The 13,841-nt window shown below is 40.1% G+C and overlaps 1 protein-coding gene across 1 annotated transcript in view; it reads right to left on the bottom strand.

Annotated features, from left to right (window-relative positions):
- Window positions 1-13,841, bottom strand: part of DSCAM (DS cell adhesion molecule) — a 758,565-nt gene that overhangs the window by 150,978 nt on the left and 593,746 nt on the right. Inside the window, 2 exon segments of the mRNA XM_006024681.1 lie at window positions 7,477-7,605; window positions 9,038-9,134. Coding sequence (XP_006024743.1) covers window positions 7,477-7,605; window positions 9,038-9,134 — 226 coding nt within the window.

The raw sequence follows: 13,841 nt of genomic DNA, 5'->3' as shown, positions 1-13,841 counted from the left end.
CCCCCTTCAGACATTCAGGTGTCCGCCAATCCCTGACTGGATGCTAATGAACTGCACCTAAATTCAATGACCTTTTGTAAAGGCATTTTCAACTGTTGCCTTGGCAGCAATCCCCTTAGAAGATCTTAGGGGTTTATTTGCACATTTGTGTAATAAAATTTGGGGGCTTTTAAAATTTTATTTTATGGAAATGTTTTAATGTGCCCTTGGTCATATACTGACAGTATCCCTATATGTCTTAGCAGAAAGTTTACATCTGAATTAATGAATGCCGTCTTCATGCATGAAGTAGGGTTGGAGTATTGTTAGGGAACATTGTGCCCTAGAGCTCTTCTAACACCTCTTCCAACTATAGAATTGGATCAGTAAAAGATATTAGCAAAAACATGAAAAACAGAACAGAACAAAACAAAACAAAAAAACTCCTTGCTTCTCACTCCCCAAAGACACCTTGGGGATCACCATTAAAAAAACAAGCCAATGACTTCTTTAGTCCAATAGCCTATGTCTGAAACTTGTCCATGTCAAATGCTTCACAGAAAAGAATGAAGCCACAGGAATGTACCAAAATGGAAACAGCTCACCACTAGGCAAATATCAGAATGTTTAATTCAAAAAAGCATCCAGACTCCTTAGTAGGTACACAGTTAGGAGAGCTTACTACTCTGCCACCTTGCTGGCAAAGCCTGGCACTGGCAGCTGGGAGCAATTTCCAAGGTGAGAAGGAATCATCCACTAAACTATACGATGGTAAAGTTACACATTACGCTTAGACTATACTAAATTCATGGGTGACTGGTGCCGCCTTAGTCAGGGGGGGCACGTGCCCCCCCTGCAACCAGTCTCACTATCGGGGGGGAGGGGCCACAGCCGATCTCACTGCCCAGAGGGAGTTCCCCCACAGCCAATTGCTGCGGTTGGTCACTGCGTGCGCTTCCAGGAATGGCTGTAGCCACTTCTGGGAACAGCTACACCGATTGGCTGGCGCTTGCAGGGGGGGCACCTGTGCTCCCCCCTCCCCCCACTGCCCATTGCCTAAGCAGCGAGTGCAGCTGATCAGAGGGTACACCAGTGCTCTCAGGGGGTGCATGCACCCCCTACGCATTGCCACTAACTAAATCTGTGTAATGTTCAGTGGTGTTAAAGTTTGAACATGTTGTGAGCAGCCACATGTTAAGGGCCAATACTGTTTCTTGCCTGCACAGCTCTGACTTGCCACTAGATGGTTGGCCAGCAGGGGTGTGACTAGGAGCAAGGACACCTGGGCTCTATCCTTCCTCAGGGGAGGGGAGGGGAGGGGGGGAGTTGGAGAGATGAATCCTGGGATGATGGAGAACTGCAAATTGTTTGTTTTATTTCCATGGAGCAGACTGAAGTTCCCCAAACATGAGCTAGGTATCACAGCCCAGAGTTCACCCTTGCCTGATGTGGTATAACTTGGGGACTCTCAGGGGCACTTAACCAAGTTAATGAGCTTTAACTTGTGGATGCTCACCTTCTAAGTGCCCTGTGAATGGTCCAAGTATAACATGTAACCTCACCCTTAGTTTGTTTGAGCTTAGGCAAAGGTTCAAGGAGCTGTAACTACAATATTTATTAGTTTTGGCAGGGGTGGTTTTCTGTGATAGTGCTTAGATGTTTGACTAAAACCCGTGTCCCAATGTTAAGCATTGCACATACATACAATAAGATAGCCTCTGCTCCAGTGAATAAGGTCAACATTTCTGCAAGGAAAAGATGTAAGTTGGGCTGGTGAATGGCTTAAATTTTCTTGGAGAGGGATGATAGTTTCATTTGTTTGAACATATTACATATATCACAAATTGCTTAAGGTTTTTTGTTATTTTGGTTTGCTTTTTAAATATTTTCTTGACTTGTGGGGTTTCTATTTTGGTTGGTCAGCTCCTCAACTGAGAGAAAACAGTCTGAAAAATCCCTAGGGTTCTTAAAAGATTAAATTTCCCATGGATAAGAAAAAGATGGCAAACCAGAATCTTTTAGACTTTTAAACAGATTCTTCCCAGATTGACAGAGTATAGCTAAAGTGTAGTTAATTAAGTATAGTTATTTTTGGAGTATTTTTAAAATATATTTCTGGAGATATAGAGAAGAGTGAAACTAAGCCACATATGAAGGAAAAATGTTCAGTCTCTCTCCATTGCTCTTGCTAGTTGCAAAATAACAATTATTGATTTAAATTCTGCTGGCAAACTATAAAAATAAAATGGTTGTTCCTTTGTAGGTGGTAAAGTAATCATCTGATAGGCTACTGAAGTTGGCTCAAAGATCTTTTGTTTTTCTGCTATCATCAAAAAGTGATTTAAAAAAAAAGTCTGGTAGTTCTCAGTGAGCATGTCTACACGAGATTCTTTGAGCAGAGTAGACTATAATTCTACCACGCATTAGTGCGGCAGGAAAACCCATGTTAATGCACTAACGTACAATAGAATTAATCTGCTGTGCATTAGCAGCACCAAAAAAGCTTGTGCCATTGCTAATGCACAGCAGTGTTGACTATGACGCATTAAGGTAGTACCTGTAAGAAAGGTATTAAACTTAATGTGCCATAATTACAGCACATTAATGAACATGTAGACATGCCCAGTGCTATATAAAATGTACATTAACCAAGTGTTTATGACTATCAAGTGACTACAAACACTGAATACATTTTGAATTGTATTTCATTCCTGGTTTGGGATAAGAGATTGAATAGTGCTTCTGGCTACTATATTGCAATCTCTACTTTTTGTGTGTGATGACATCTAGTGACACAATTTAAAACTGCATCTAGTTGTGACAGACTGCTAAAGCTGCACGGTCCCCTTGAAGTTGTCTTTCTTGTGTTGCTGGCAAAAGGCTTAACTCTGTAAATCCATATGCAGAGTAGTTGTGCTTAAGTGCAATTGTGAGCTGAGTAGGACGAAGATTAAACATTAGGCATAGTCCTTACTGGGCATGTCTACACATGCCATAAGTACAGTGCATTAAGTTTAGTACCTAAAATAACAGATACTAACTGAATGAGCAGTAACTGGCATTACTGCACAGTATCACTGGCATTACTGTGCAGTAGCATTGGCACATGCCTTTTTAGTAACTCTAATACACAGTAGACTAATTCTACTGCTTATTAGTGCAATAGCACGGCTTTTGCAGTGACATGTTAATGCTCAATAGAATTAGTCTACTGTGCATTTAGCGCCTCATGTAGACATGCCCACAAAGTGGAAAAAAGCTGTGCAACTTGCTCCCTTCCTTTGAAGAATTTAGCATCAAAATTGGTTGCTTGTGGGAGAAAACGGTAACAGGTCTGGGATCAACCATGATGAGGTACCTACTTACATGTTCCACTCTTTGCTCTCTCTGCATAACTAACCTGGAGGAATTGGGTATCCACAGAGCAGTTATTTTAAGGCAGGGTCTGATTAAAGATGATAGTAGAGAGAGACACTAGAACCCCAAGCCTGAAGCCCTAGCACCTGGTGCCATGTGATGTAATTAGAATCTCAAATTGCATTTAAAATAGTTTCCAGTCTTCTTAGATATGAAGTAAAGCTTAAAAATAAAACCAAGTATCACAAAAATATCTGCCTGAGTCTGCAGAGAGCCGGAAATAATAGCTGTGAGGAAGATTAACTACACCATTCATCTTGAATGGCTGTTAACTTTTTAAAAAGTCCTGTTCTGAAAGGCCCTGAAGACTCTGTGGGAGCCTATACACATGCAGACAGGCTGCTCTGACATGCTGTAACTACAGGCATTGGAGCAAACTCGATTAATTGAGCCTGCTGGAGCATGGTAATTACTATGCTCCAGTAGACTCCAGCTTCATATGTATCAGCATCCCCTTGCTGAACATTGGTGGTGGGGGCTCTTTAACTACAGTTCAATGAGCTTTAGTTAAAATGCCCCTTCCACTATTTTTCAGGATGGGGATGCTGATACATGAGATGCTCCAGGTGCTGTAATTAGAGCAGTTTTCAGAGCTACTCTAATTAAAGTGCCCCCACTCCATCCTTAACACATACTTCTGGAGCACATGTATAAATGCCCTGTGAATTGTAGAAGTGGCATTCTTTCAGTCCAGGCAGTAACATCCTGGGTGCTGAGATGAATACCCTGAGGTGCGCTACCACTCTTGGTAGAAGGAAGTGAACCCCATAATGTTCCTCCTGTCCCACTGACACTTTAATTGGAACTAAGGGCCACAGTACATCTCTCTGGTGCTATGATGAACTCCATGTCATGGTGTTCCTTGAGTTGTACATTGCTTTTAGCTGGCTGGCTCTGTATTGCTTTATGCTTCCCACTCTTGCTCCTCATGTTTTACCTAATATCACTTGGCACCTGCATGGTCCAGGATCCGAAAATTATGGTGTGAATAACAAGGGTTAAAAGCAGTACACTGAGCTATGATCAGGCAATGCTTTTTAAAAAGGATTACTGAACACTGCAGTGTTCTCTAGCTACAGAATGCTTCTTGACCACCCCTCAGTGTGACCCTCGTGCTCACCTTCTTTTGCTATCATTCATTTATAGGCCTTTGATGAGTTACGTTCTCAAGGAACTCGGAAAAACTTAATGTTCCTACTTTCTGTGACTTCCCATGTTTGGACAGGTATGCACAATTTTTTAAACAGTGTGAAGTAGAAATGCTTCTTACTTGGATAATACATGGATATTTGCCTGGGAACAGTGGATTGGTTTGAGAATTGGGTGATGTGGTCAGGATATTTGTCAAAAGTTTGTATTTTTTTTTTTTTTTTTTTAAACAGGAGGTATATCTAGGCTGATGCACATTTTAAGGCTTGCAAACAAGACACTCAAGTAAAATAAAGTCCAAAAAATATACATATGTTCATACTAGGAGTAAACAGTATGGTTATAAACCATGGTTGTGAGAACGGAGTCCTAAGGAATTCAATTCCATTACACCTATTAGGCATGTAAGTAGACTCATGCAATTAAGTACAACCCTACTGCATCTTGTTCAAGTCCCAAAAAACATAGCTAATACAAAAGGTTGATGGGTCCTTCTCAGTGCTTGTTTGGTGATTCAGTCTTTAGGTTTAAGATAATGGCATGTTAACAAAAGTAAATGCATTATTGAATTTTCAGGGATTTGAAGAGGGTAGAATACAATCATATTTAGGCACCTAAGTCCGCTTAGAAGCCCAAGAGCTGGAATAGTTTTGGGCCCAAGGATTTCCCATGTATTCTTCTTTGAGGCAAAAGTCCCAGAAAAAGAAAATCAATTACCTCTTAAATATTCTTGTCATCACCCTACCAACTAGATCGTACATCCAGCAGTAATCTGCAGTGTTATTTTTTAAGTATCTCATTTTCTTTGACCACCACCATGCAGATTATTTTTTATTTTTGCACTTACTAGGGAATTTCAAAAGTTTGTGATCTGTTGTGTGAATGCTTCGTCTAAATGACCTTTTGATTTTTTGAACATATTAAAACTTAAATAATGACCTCTCTTCACTCCCATTTTCCATTCTAGCTCTCTCTAGCCATTTTGTATAAACTAACCTTATGAGCTCTTTAATATTTTTTCTGCTTTTCCATATTTTTTATGATAGTTTTGGTTATGACCCAAAACTGGGCACAATAAAACAACAAAATTAACTTCAGATTGAGAACCACAGCTCTGGGGCTGATTCTGAAGACTAAATCACACATTGTGAGATGAAATTCTTCAGGTTTTTGCAGAATTGAGCTCAAATTGCTTACTTATATAGAGATCAAAAAAGAAGTAACATCTCATATACCAGCTTTACCATCCAGTGTTTTTCTTTCTTAACTCCAGCTTTATCATTATAACATATCCTGATGGGTTTTTTTCAATTAGGGATGGTTCTTCTATGCTATCTTGCTAGTGGTTTATCATGTGATATTGTTGAAATCCAAATACACTATGTTGATCATTTCACTTTGCTTGCACTCTGTAATGTAATGTAAAAAAGATTCTATCAGATTTACCAGAGAAATTCTAATTCCACCCCCTTTACATTGCTCCTTCAGTCTAACTGAAGAAGCAGCTGGATCTCCCTAACCAGGGACGGTTACTAACTTTGTCAGCAAAATATTTGCAGTGACAACCATATATATATATTTTTTTTTTTTCAAATAATATAAATGTTTGGATTGTGTCCCCAGATGCTCTTCAAGGAAACAGTGCCACAATCTGCAATACAAGGCCTCGCTTAAAATAAAGCAAAACAAAAAAAGATGCAACATTTTTCTTAATGTAATTCAAATCTAGCAATAAGGTAAATATGCCAAATCTATAACATCCTCTCTAGTCCTTTCTTAGGCCATGAGCCAATGGAATATACATGCATGAGTGTGTTTCTGGACTCTTCTGAAATTTGAGCATGTTCTTAAAGATAAATTTGTATTTTGATACTTTTCTGAGTGTTTTTCTGAATTAGGAGTAATGTTTGCTTTCTTCTAGTTCACCAAGTCCTCACTGTTCTTCACTACCACTTTCAGGTTTGCTCCATAATCTTTATTTTTTCCCTAGCATTTTTGTTCCTATGTCTTTTATCTGAAAGCTGCTAATGTGTTTAATGTTATTAACAGCAAAATACACAGCAACAACACATCATGTGTAAGAAAGCGTATATGAAATTGCCATTATAACCTTATTCATAGCTCTTTCTGCCAACTGTTCAAATACAGCTGAAACTCCAGCCAATATGCACATTTTATCCTAAAGAGCAAATGAATTTCAGCCCCACAGGCCACAGCTATGATATTTAAGTTTATACATTTAACAGTTTAAAATGTCACTGTAGTTCCCCTTAAGAACATGAATTAACATACCTGCAGTGATTGTGACAACTGGGTCAGCTCTGCTTATGAGCTGTATGGTGATAAGGCTGAATGCTAAACCTAGCAGAAATAGATCTGTTCACCAGGTACCAAAGATACCTGTTGCTAACCTGTTCCTTGCAACATTTCAAGTAGGGCATTGCAAACTCTTCATTGTGGCTCAGCAAGCTACTGCAGTTTTCTTTATCTATCCTAGTATCTTCCCAAGACTGCAGTTTGGTTGCTAGGCCTATTGTCCAGGTGAAGCATCACACAATCACATGTACAATTGAAGAGAATTCCTAAAGTTCAGTACCCCAAATAAAAGGTCAGTTTTTAGAGTAACTGTCCCACAGGAAAAATGGGAAAAAAAAAAACTGGAGAAGGAAAAGGTAGTAATGACCTTATGCCAGTTACCTGCGGGCAGCTTAAAAAGGAAAAAAGAAACGACAGTAATCCCAAAAGAAACAAAATGTCCCTAGAAAACAAAACCAACAAAATGACAGAAGAAGAACCACTGCAGAAGAAAAAGTAAACTCTGAAGAAAGCTTTTTCAGGCTCTTTTGGTTCGTGATTTAACATGTACGATACAAGCAAAAGGATGAAAGACTAAAAGCGTTAAGAAAAAACAGTCATTTGTAAATTTCTTACCAGACTTGTTCTTGCACTCAATATCATAGCCTGTGATTGGGCTGTTCCCATCAAATCCCATGGTCCATCTGAGGGCAATGCTGCGTGCTCTCACTTCTCGGATTTCTATTTCAGGAGGGTCTGGGGGCTCTGGGTGAACAGATGGAGTTGGCTTTAGTCCAAGGAAGGCCTGTACTGTGTATGAGTCACAGTCACGAGTATGGTTGTAACATGGTTTGTCAGCAGCAAGGTCTCGTGCCATTTCTTTCGCTCTCACATTAATATTTAGACTCATTTACCCACCCCTTGATGAACATTCCATGGAGGAAGGAAAGGTCACTTTTCAGAAGTGACTGGATTTTTCTTGAATTACAAACTTATGTTAGACCCGCATAGAGTATTCATATTCATGCCAGGGGCGTTTTTTCCAAAGACTGTCACACTGCATTGGTACTTCTACATCTTGTCTCTATGTGATGGTATATACATAAAGACAGGAGTTTTAGGGCTATATGTGGGATGGGGGTAGGGCATAAAAGTCCAATCCTCTGCATATACATTTTTAAAAGGAAGGTTAAAAAACCAGAACCTGAGTATTATTTATACTGACTCCTTTACATAACCAAATGATTTAATACCAATAACTTAAATATTTGTAATGTACTATATGTAATATAATTTATGTTCACGTCAAAGTCCTTTTATGATGCCAGAACAATATAAAGCAGCCATAGCATAAGAGAAACCGGCTCCTGATTGCACTTGGATTTTTTGACAGGACTGGTTCAGACATGCCATGAAACCTGTAGTTACATGAAACCACAGGTTGGGAGAGAGATTTTTTGCAAGTACTAGAAATTTGTTATGTGCCAGCTTCAAGGCATACAAACAAATAAGAAAGTGTTGTTCGCAAAACAAGTAGTGGCCAGTGGCTGTATTTTGCCACTACTCTGCAGCTGAAATACCGTTACCACAGCCACTGTAGGACCTGCTGCTGTCTGCCTAACTGAACCCCTCCTCTGCCAGCCCATGGGAGGAGGGAACCCCAGCCCAAGGCAATAAAGACTACTAGAGTTTGGATTGCACAAATATATTACAATTTATTTTGACTGATTAAACCTGAAATATGTTGTTTTGAAATAGATAGTAGATTTTACATTTCTCCAGGAAAAAAAATCAAAGCAAATCATTTTTGTTGTATTTCACTCTTACTTCACACCAATTTCTTTCTTTAAAGAAAAATAATAATAGAACGCCCTCCTGGATATTGTCCCTACAGAACATGTACTGTATGGATTTTTAAATCTGATAATTAGATTGTCAGCTACTGCATATAAACACACTCCCCTTACTCAACAAAACATGTCTATAAAGACTCTAAAGCTTATGCTTCATTTTGATTTACATCTCTGGTGTTGGAAAATATGAGAATAAGCTTCTTAGGCAGCTTCTAATTTCTCTGACAATTAGGGATATGCTTAATTAGGGACTAGAACTTCCCCCCAAACAGATTTCTGAGCATGGCATACACTTACTGTACTACAATAGCTGTGTTTTTTTCCTTATGTTGTCCTCTTCCTACCTTGCACAGTGAGCTGAATTATTCCACGGTCCTCTCCATAGGAATTGATAGCATGGCAGGAAAAGAAGCCAGAATCTTCACGCACAGTTGGTAAAATCTATAGGTGGTTGGAAAAGAAGCAATTGATTCAACATTATGCACAAAAAATAAACAAATGGAAGCTTGTTTCAGGTACAGCATGGGAAAATTACACCAACCATCTTTCTTTGCAGCAACAAATACCCATACATGTAATGCACAAGCATTATACTGTATTCTGTGTAGCCATGTAATGCCATTAAATTCCAAATATTGGAATTTCCTCCTAGCAGAGGAGGAACAAGTAAGTGTTGTGCCCTGGGCTAGTGGTTCCCAAACCTCACAGGCACTTTTGCCCCTCACCGCCCCCACCCCCCGCAGCTGCCATCATTGCCACCAAGTGCCACCAACTGACATCACTGGTGGCAATGGACAAAGGGGAATTTGGAAATGAGAGAAGTAGTTGCAGTAAAAGAGTACGAGAGGGTCTCCACATCCCACTGCTGCTGCTGTCATCATAGTACAGACTCCAAAGGGGACCTCCACTTTGGTTGCCCCTCTAAGTCAGAGCCCGGGGGCTGGTGCTCCACTCAGCCTCCCCAGTTACACTACTGACCTCCACCATGACAAGAGCTGAATTCCAGTGAAAGATAGGAGTCACTTGTTGCTACTACTTGATTCTCCTTTTAGCTTGGTTCAGTTATAAGTAGTTCTCTCTCTAATTTCTTACTGATCCAAGGCTTAATACTGATACTCCAACATCTGACAAAATCTTCCTTTAGAGAAATGAAAGAAACTTTTTCCTAGAATGTTGTTCCTAGCAAAAGAGGATGAGGTCAGGTTGTATGCTCCTTACAATTTGGAGGTAATCCTAATGGAAACAAATTCATGAAGGGTTGGTAGGAGAGTGCTGAGAGACAACAGGTCTTTTTCAGCTTGAGAAACGGGCCAGCAACCCTACACAAATAGACAAGTCTGACAAAAGCACCTAGGATTTATGTTGCCTGACACTTCCCAGTGTAAGGTCCTGTTTTCAGTTACATATCACTTGAACAAACTTGAACTGTTACACTGAAATTTTCCATACAAGGGGTGTCTTGATTATTTTAGAAAATGTCAGCCCGAGTTGTTCAGGTGTTTTCAAGAACCTGTTATCCATGTTAAAAAAAATTGGGTGACCTCTTCTTCAAACAGCTTTTATCCCTTCCTGCTTTGGAAAAGGGACTGTAATTTGGCAGGGGATAGGATTTTTCCACTCCTGTTTAAAATCCATCTACATTTAGCTAAGTTCTGAGCTTCTGAAAAATCACAGTTTACATGCTCAATAGAACCTTCCCTGATTTCTGCTTTGAAAATCTCTGAAGGGTCCATCCTATATAAGCATAATCAAGCCTTTTACAGCTTCTAATGCTGACTGGGTTGCATCTCTTATTTGTCTACATAAAAATTGAACATGTCCCTCCAACCAAAGTCTGTGGGGAAGAAACTGGACTCTTCCTGTAATGGCTGCTCCTAGGTGGTCTAAGTGGGGACATTCAGCATGGTTACTATATATGTCCTTTCCCTGTGTGCTCATGGAATACCATGCTGACACCCAAGCAGGAAACGATTTCAGAGGGAAGTCATGCCTCATAAACCTACTAGAGTTCTTTGAAGGTGTCAATGAGCAGGTGGACCAGGGTGACCCAGCTGACGTAGTATACTTGGACAAAGCCTTTGACACGGCCCCCCATCAAAGGCTCTTAACTAAATTATGTAGTCATGGGATTGATTACAAGGAATGTACACTTGTGGATTAGAAATTGGCTTAAAGATAGAAAGCAAGTAGTGAGAATAAATGGTAAGTTTTCAGAGTAGAAAGAAGTAAACAGTGGTGCCCCAGTGATCTATGCTGGGGCCAGTGTTATTTAACATATTCATAAATGATCTGGAAAAGCGGGTGAGTAGCGAGGTGGCCAAATTTGTGACAACACAAAATCATTCAAATGGTAAAGACCAAGGCAGACTGTGAGTAACTACAGATGGATCTGGCATGATTAAGCAAACGGGCAACTAAACTGCAGATTAAATTCAATGTAGATAAGTGTAAAGTGATGGACAAAAATTACCTAAATTATACCTACACTAGGATGGGCTCTATATCAGCTGTTACCAGGAAAGAGATGGGAGTCATTGTGGGCAGTTCACCGAAGCATCAATTAATTAAAGTGTGGAACTCCTTGCCACCAGATGTTGTGGAAGCTGACAGCTTAACCAGATTCAAAAATGGATTGGACCAATTCTTGGAGGAAAAGGGCATCACTACCTATTGAGCATGGCCTCTGATTCAGAACATCCTAGACCTTAAGTGCTGGAGGCAAGTGAGAGTGGAACAGTCAAAAAACAAAAACAAACAAACAAAAAACCCAAACCCTGGTCCTACCCAGTACATTCTCTCTTTCAGCATTCCCTCTTAGCCATTGTGTAACACAGGATACTGAGCAAGATGGACCTATAGCCTGGCCCAGTAAATGGCAGTTCTTATGTAATACCATACTGACACCCAAGCAGCATGAAGGAAAAATCTGTCTGATTCTAATTTAAATCAGGGGAAGGGAAAGCAATAGATGGGGACAAAAACCCTGGCAAGACTTGGAAAGGAAAGAGAGACTAGGGATTAGGGACAGGAGGCTAGAAGTTGGACAGTGAATGTAAAGGGTTGATGTTGTGACTCTCTAAGCAAGGAGACTGGCATGGGAATTAGTAGCATGTGGAGTAGAGATTGGCGTTGGCTAAATGGCACTGGGAAAATGAGTCAGAGTTGAGAAGATTTAAGATCAGGAAGGATAGATCATGGTAGGAGGGATCCGTCTTGAGGAAATGGACAGAAGAGTCAGTGCCCAGAAGAGTTCATTCCTCTGAAAAGCTCAAGTGGAACCCAAGATCCCCACGTCTCACCAGTCTTCTGCTATCTGCAAATCTCTATGAATCCAACTGACAAAAGTGTATACTTCAGCCACTTCTAGTGCTGGTCCACATAGATAACAACAGCCTGCTACTACTATCAGTAATCTCATTAACTCAAGTGATGGACGGCACAGTGGATATAAAAATTCTAGCCCTTATGATGAACCATGTACTTATCACTATGATGCCACATGAGGGAATTTCTGTTTCTTCTTTTTAAAACAATATAAATTATACATGCTGAGATAAAAGAATATTAAGAGTGCAAAGTCAAGAACTCCAAAATTAGGAAATGTTGTAATTAAGGTTGCCTGTAGCAGCTTAATTTGGCCCTTGTGCATATGCATTATGATACAGACTTTATTAACATAATCACATACCATTTTTCACAGGACCCCTGCCTCATACAGTGCACAACCTATCCAGGGCTTACTTAATGAGCAACTATACAATATTTTGTTTTTTCCACAGTGTTCAGTGCATGGCTCCATACCTTAATTATACCACACTATTCAGACCTTGCTCTGAAGACAGAATTATTAATTTCCTCATGGGCTTTTTTGTTGTAATCATGACTGCATCATTTGAGCACTTCACAAACATTAACAAAATTATTTCTATAACACTCATGGCAGATGAAATATTGTCTCCATTTTACAGATGGGGAACTAAAGCACAGAGAGGGCAACATTAAAAGCATCTAATAATTTTGAGTGCCCAATATGAAACTTTTTTCTTTTTTTGAGGACACTTGTTCAGGCACTTGAAAGTCTTCCAGAGCTCTGCAGGGAGTCAGGTCTGCAACTAAGGTGGAGAAGGAGAACCAGCTCAAAGAACAGTTCCACAGCCTCAAGAAGTCTGAGGAGAAAACAAACAGAGAGAGGCATTCAGAATAGTAAAGATGAGCATTGTACACTCCACACCATCAACAGCAAGGATGGCTTGGTGCTCTCAGAAAAGAAGATCATTCTTTAGAAGTGGTTGTGTACTGGCAGGGCCTTTACCTGGATAACAGACAAGGAGGTGCTCAAACACCTTGAAAATATAGCCACATTTGAACAGGACTGTGACAATGATAACTTTTGTTAAGAAGAGGTTGAAAGACTGGCCAAGAATTGGAAGGAAGACAAGAGGAGATGGCATTCCTGCAGAACAGGACAGAGCAGGACACAATGATCTGACCAGGACCTTGCATGTACTGTGCAATTACATCTGGAAAGAAGAATAGGTCCCCATAAAGTGTGAAAACTGGATTCTGATAATGACATGACACCCACAAAAGGTAACCTATAGAACTGCATGCGCTATCCAGGCAATCTTGTAGACCACCCAAAGAATGATCTGCAGCAGCAGGGTGACCTCACATCTTGCAGCAAGTTCATGAACTACCTTGAAAGATGGATGGAGTAATGATGGCCAAAGGCCTCAGGATAAAGCTGCATGGCAAGAAGTTCAATAACCTGAAGTCTTCTAGCATTGCCAACTGCTGGACATGAAGAAAAAAATGCTTGCAGAGCTAAGTCAATATTCTCCCCAGCTATGGATAATGTTGTATGCATCAGTATGAACAGTATGGTCAGGGAGGATACAACTAATGCAAGAGGCTCTGGATGACCTGAATGCTTTATGGAGAGACAAGGAAACTTCTGTAGATACAAGAATCAGGCTGCTCAAGATGTGTGCACTCTCAATCTCAATCTTCCTACGTCAGTGTGGTAGAGAAATGGACCTTCAAGAAAATTGTCTCATGAAGGATCAGGCCTTTGAAATGAAATATTAGAGACATTTGTTTGCAGTCAAGTAGCAAGACTATATAAAAAAAATGAGATGATCCAAAAAA

The sequence above is a fragment of the Alligator sinensis genome, unplaced genomic scaffold, assembly GCF_000455745.1.
Source record: "Alligator sinensis unplaced genomic scaffold, ASM45574v1 scaffold424_1, whole genome shotgun sequence".
In the NCBI taxonomy this organism is placed as follows: domain Eukaryota; kingdom Metazoa; phylum Chordata; order Crocodylia; family Alligatoridae; genus Alligator; species Alligator sinensis.
Note: the sequence above shows the minus strand (reverse complement) of the source record. Positions and strands in the feature narration are given on the sequence as shown.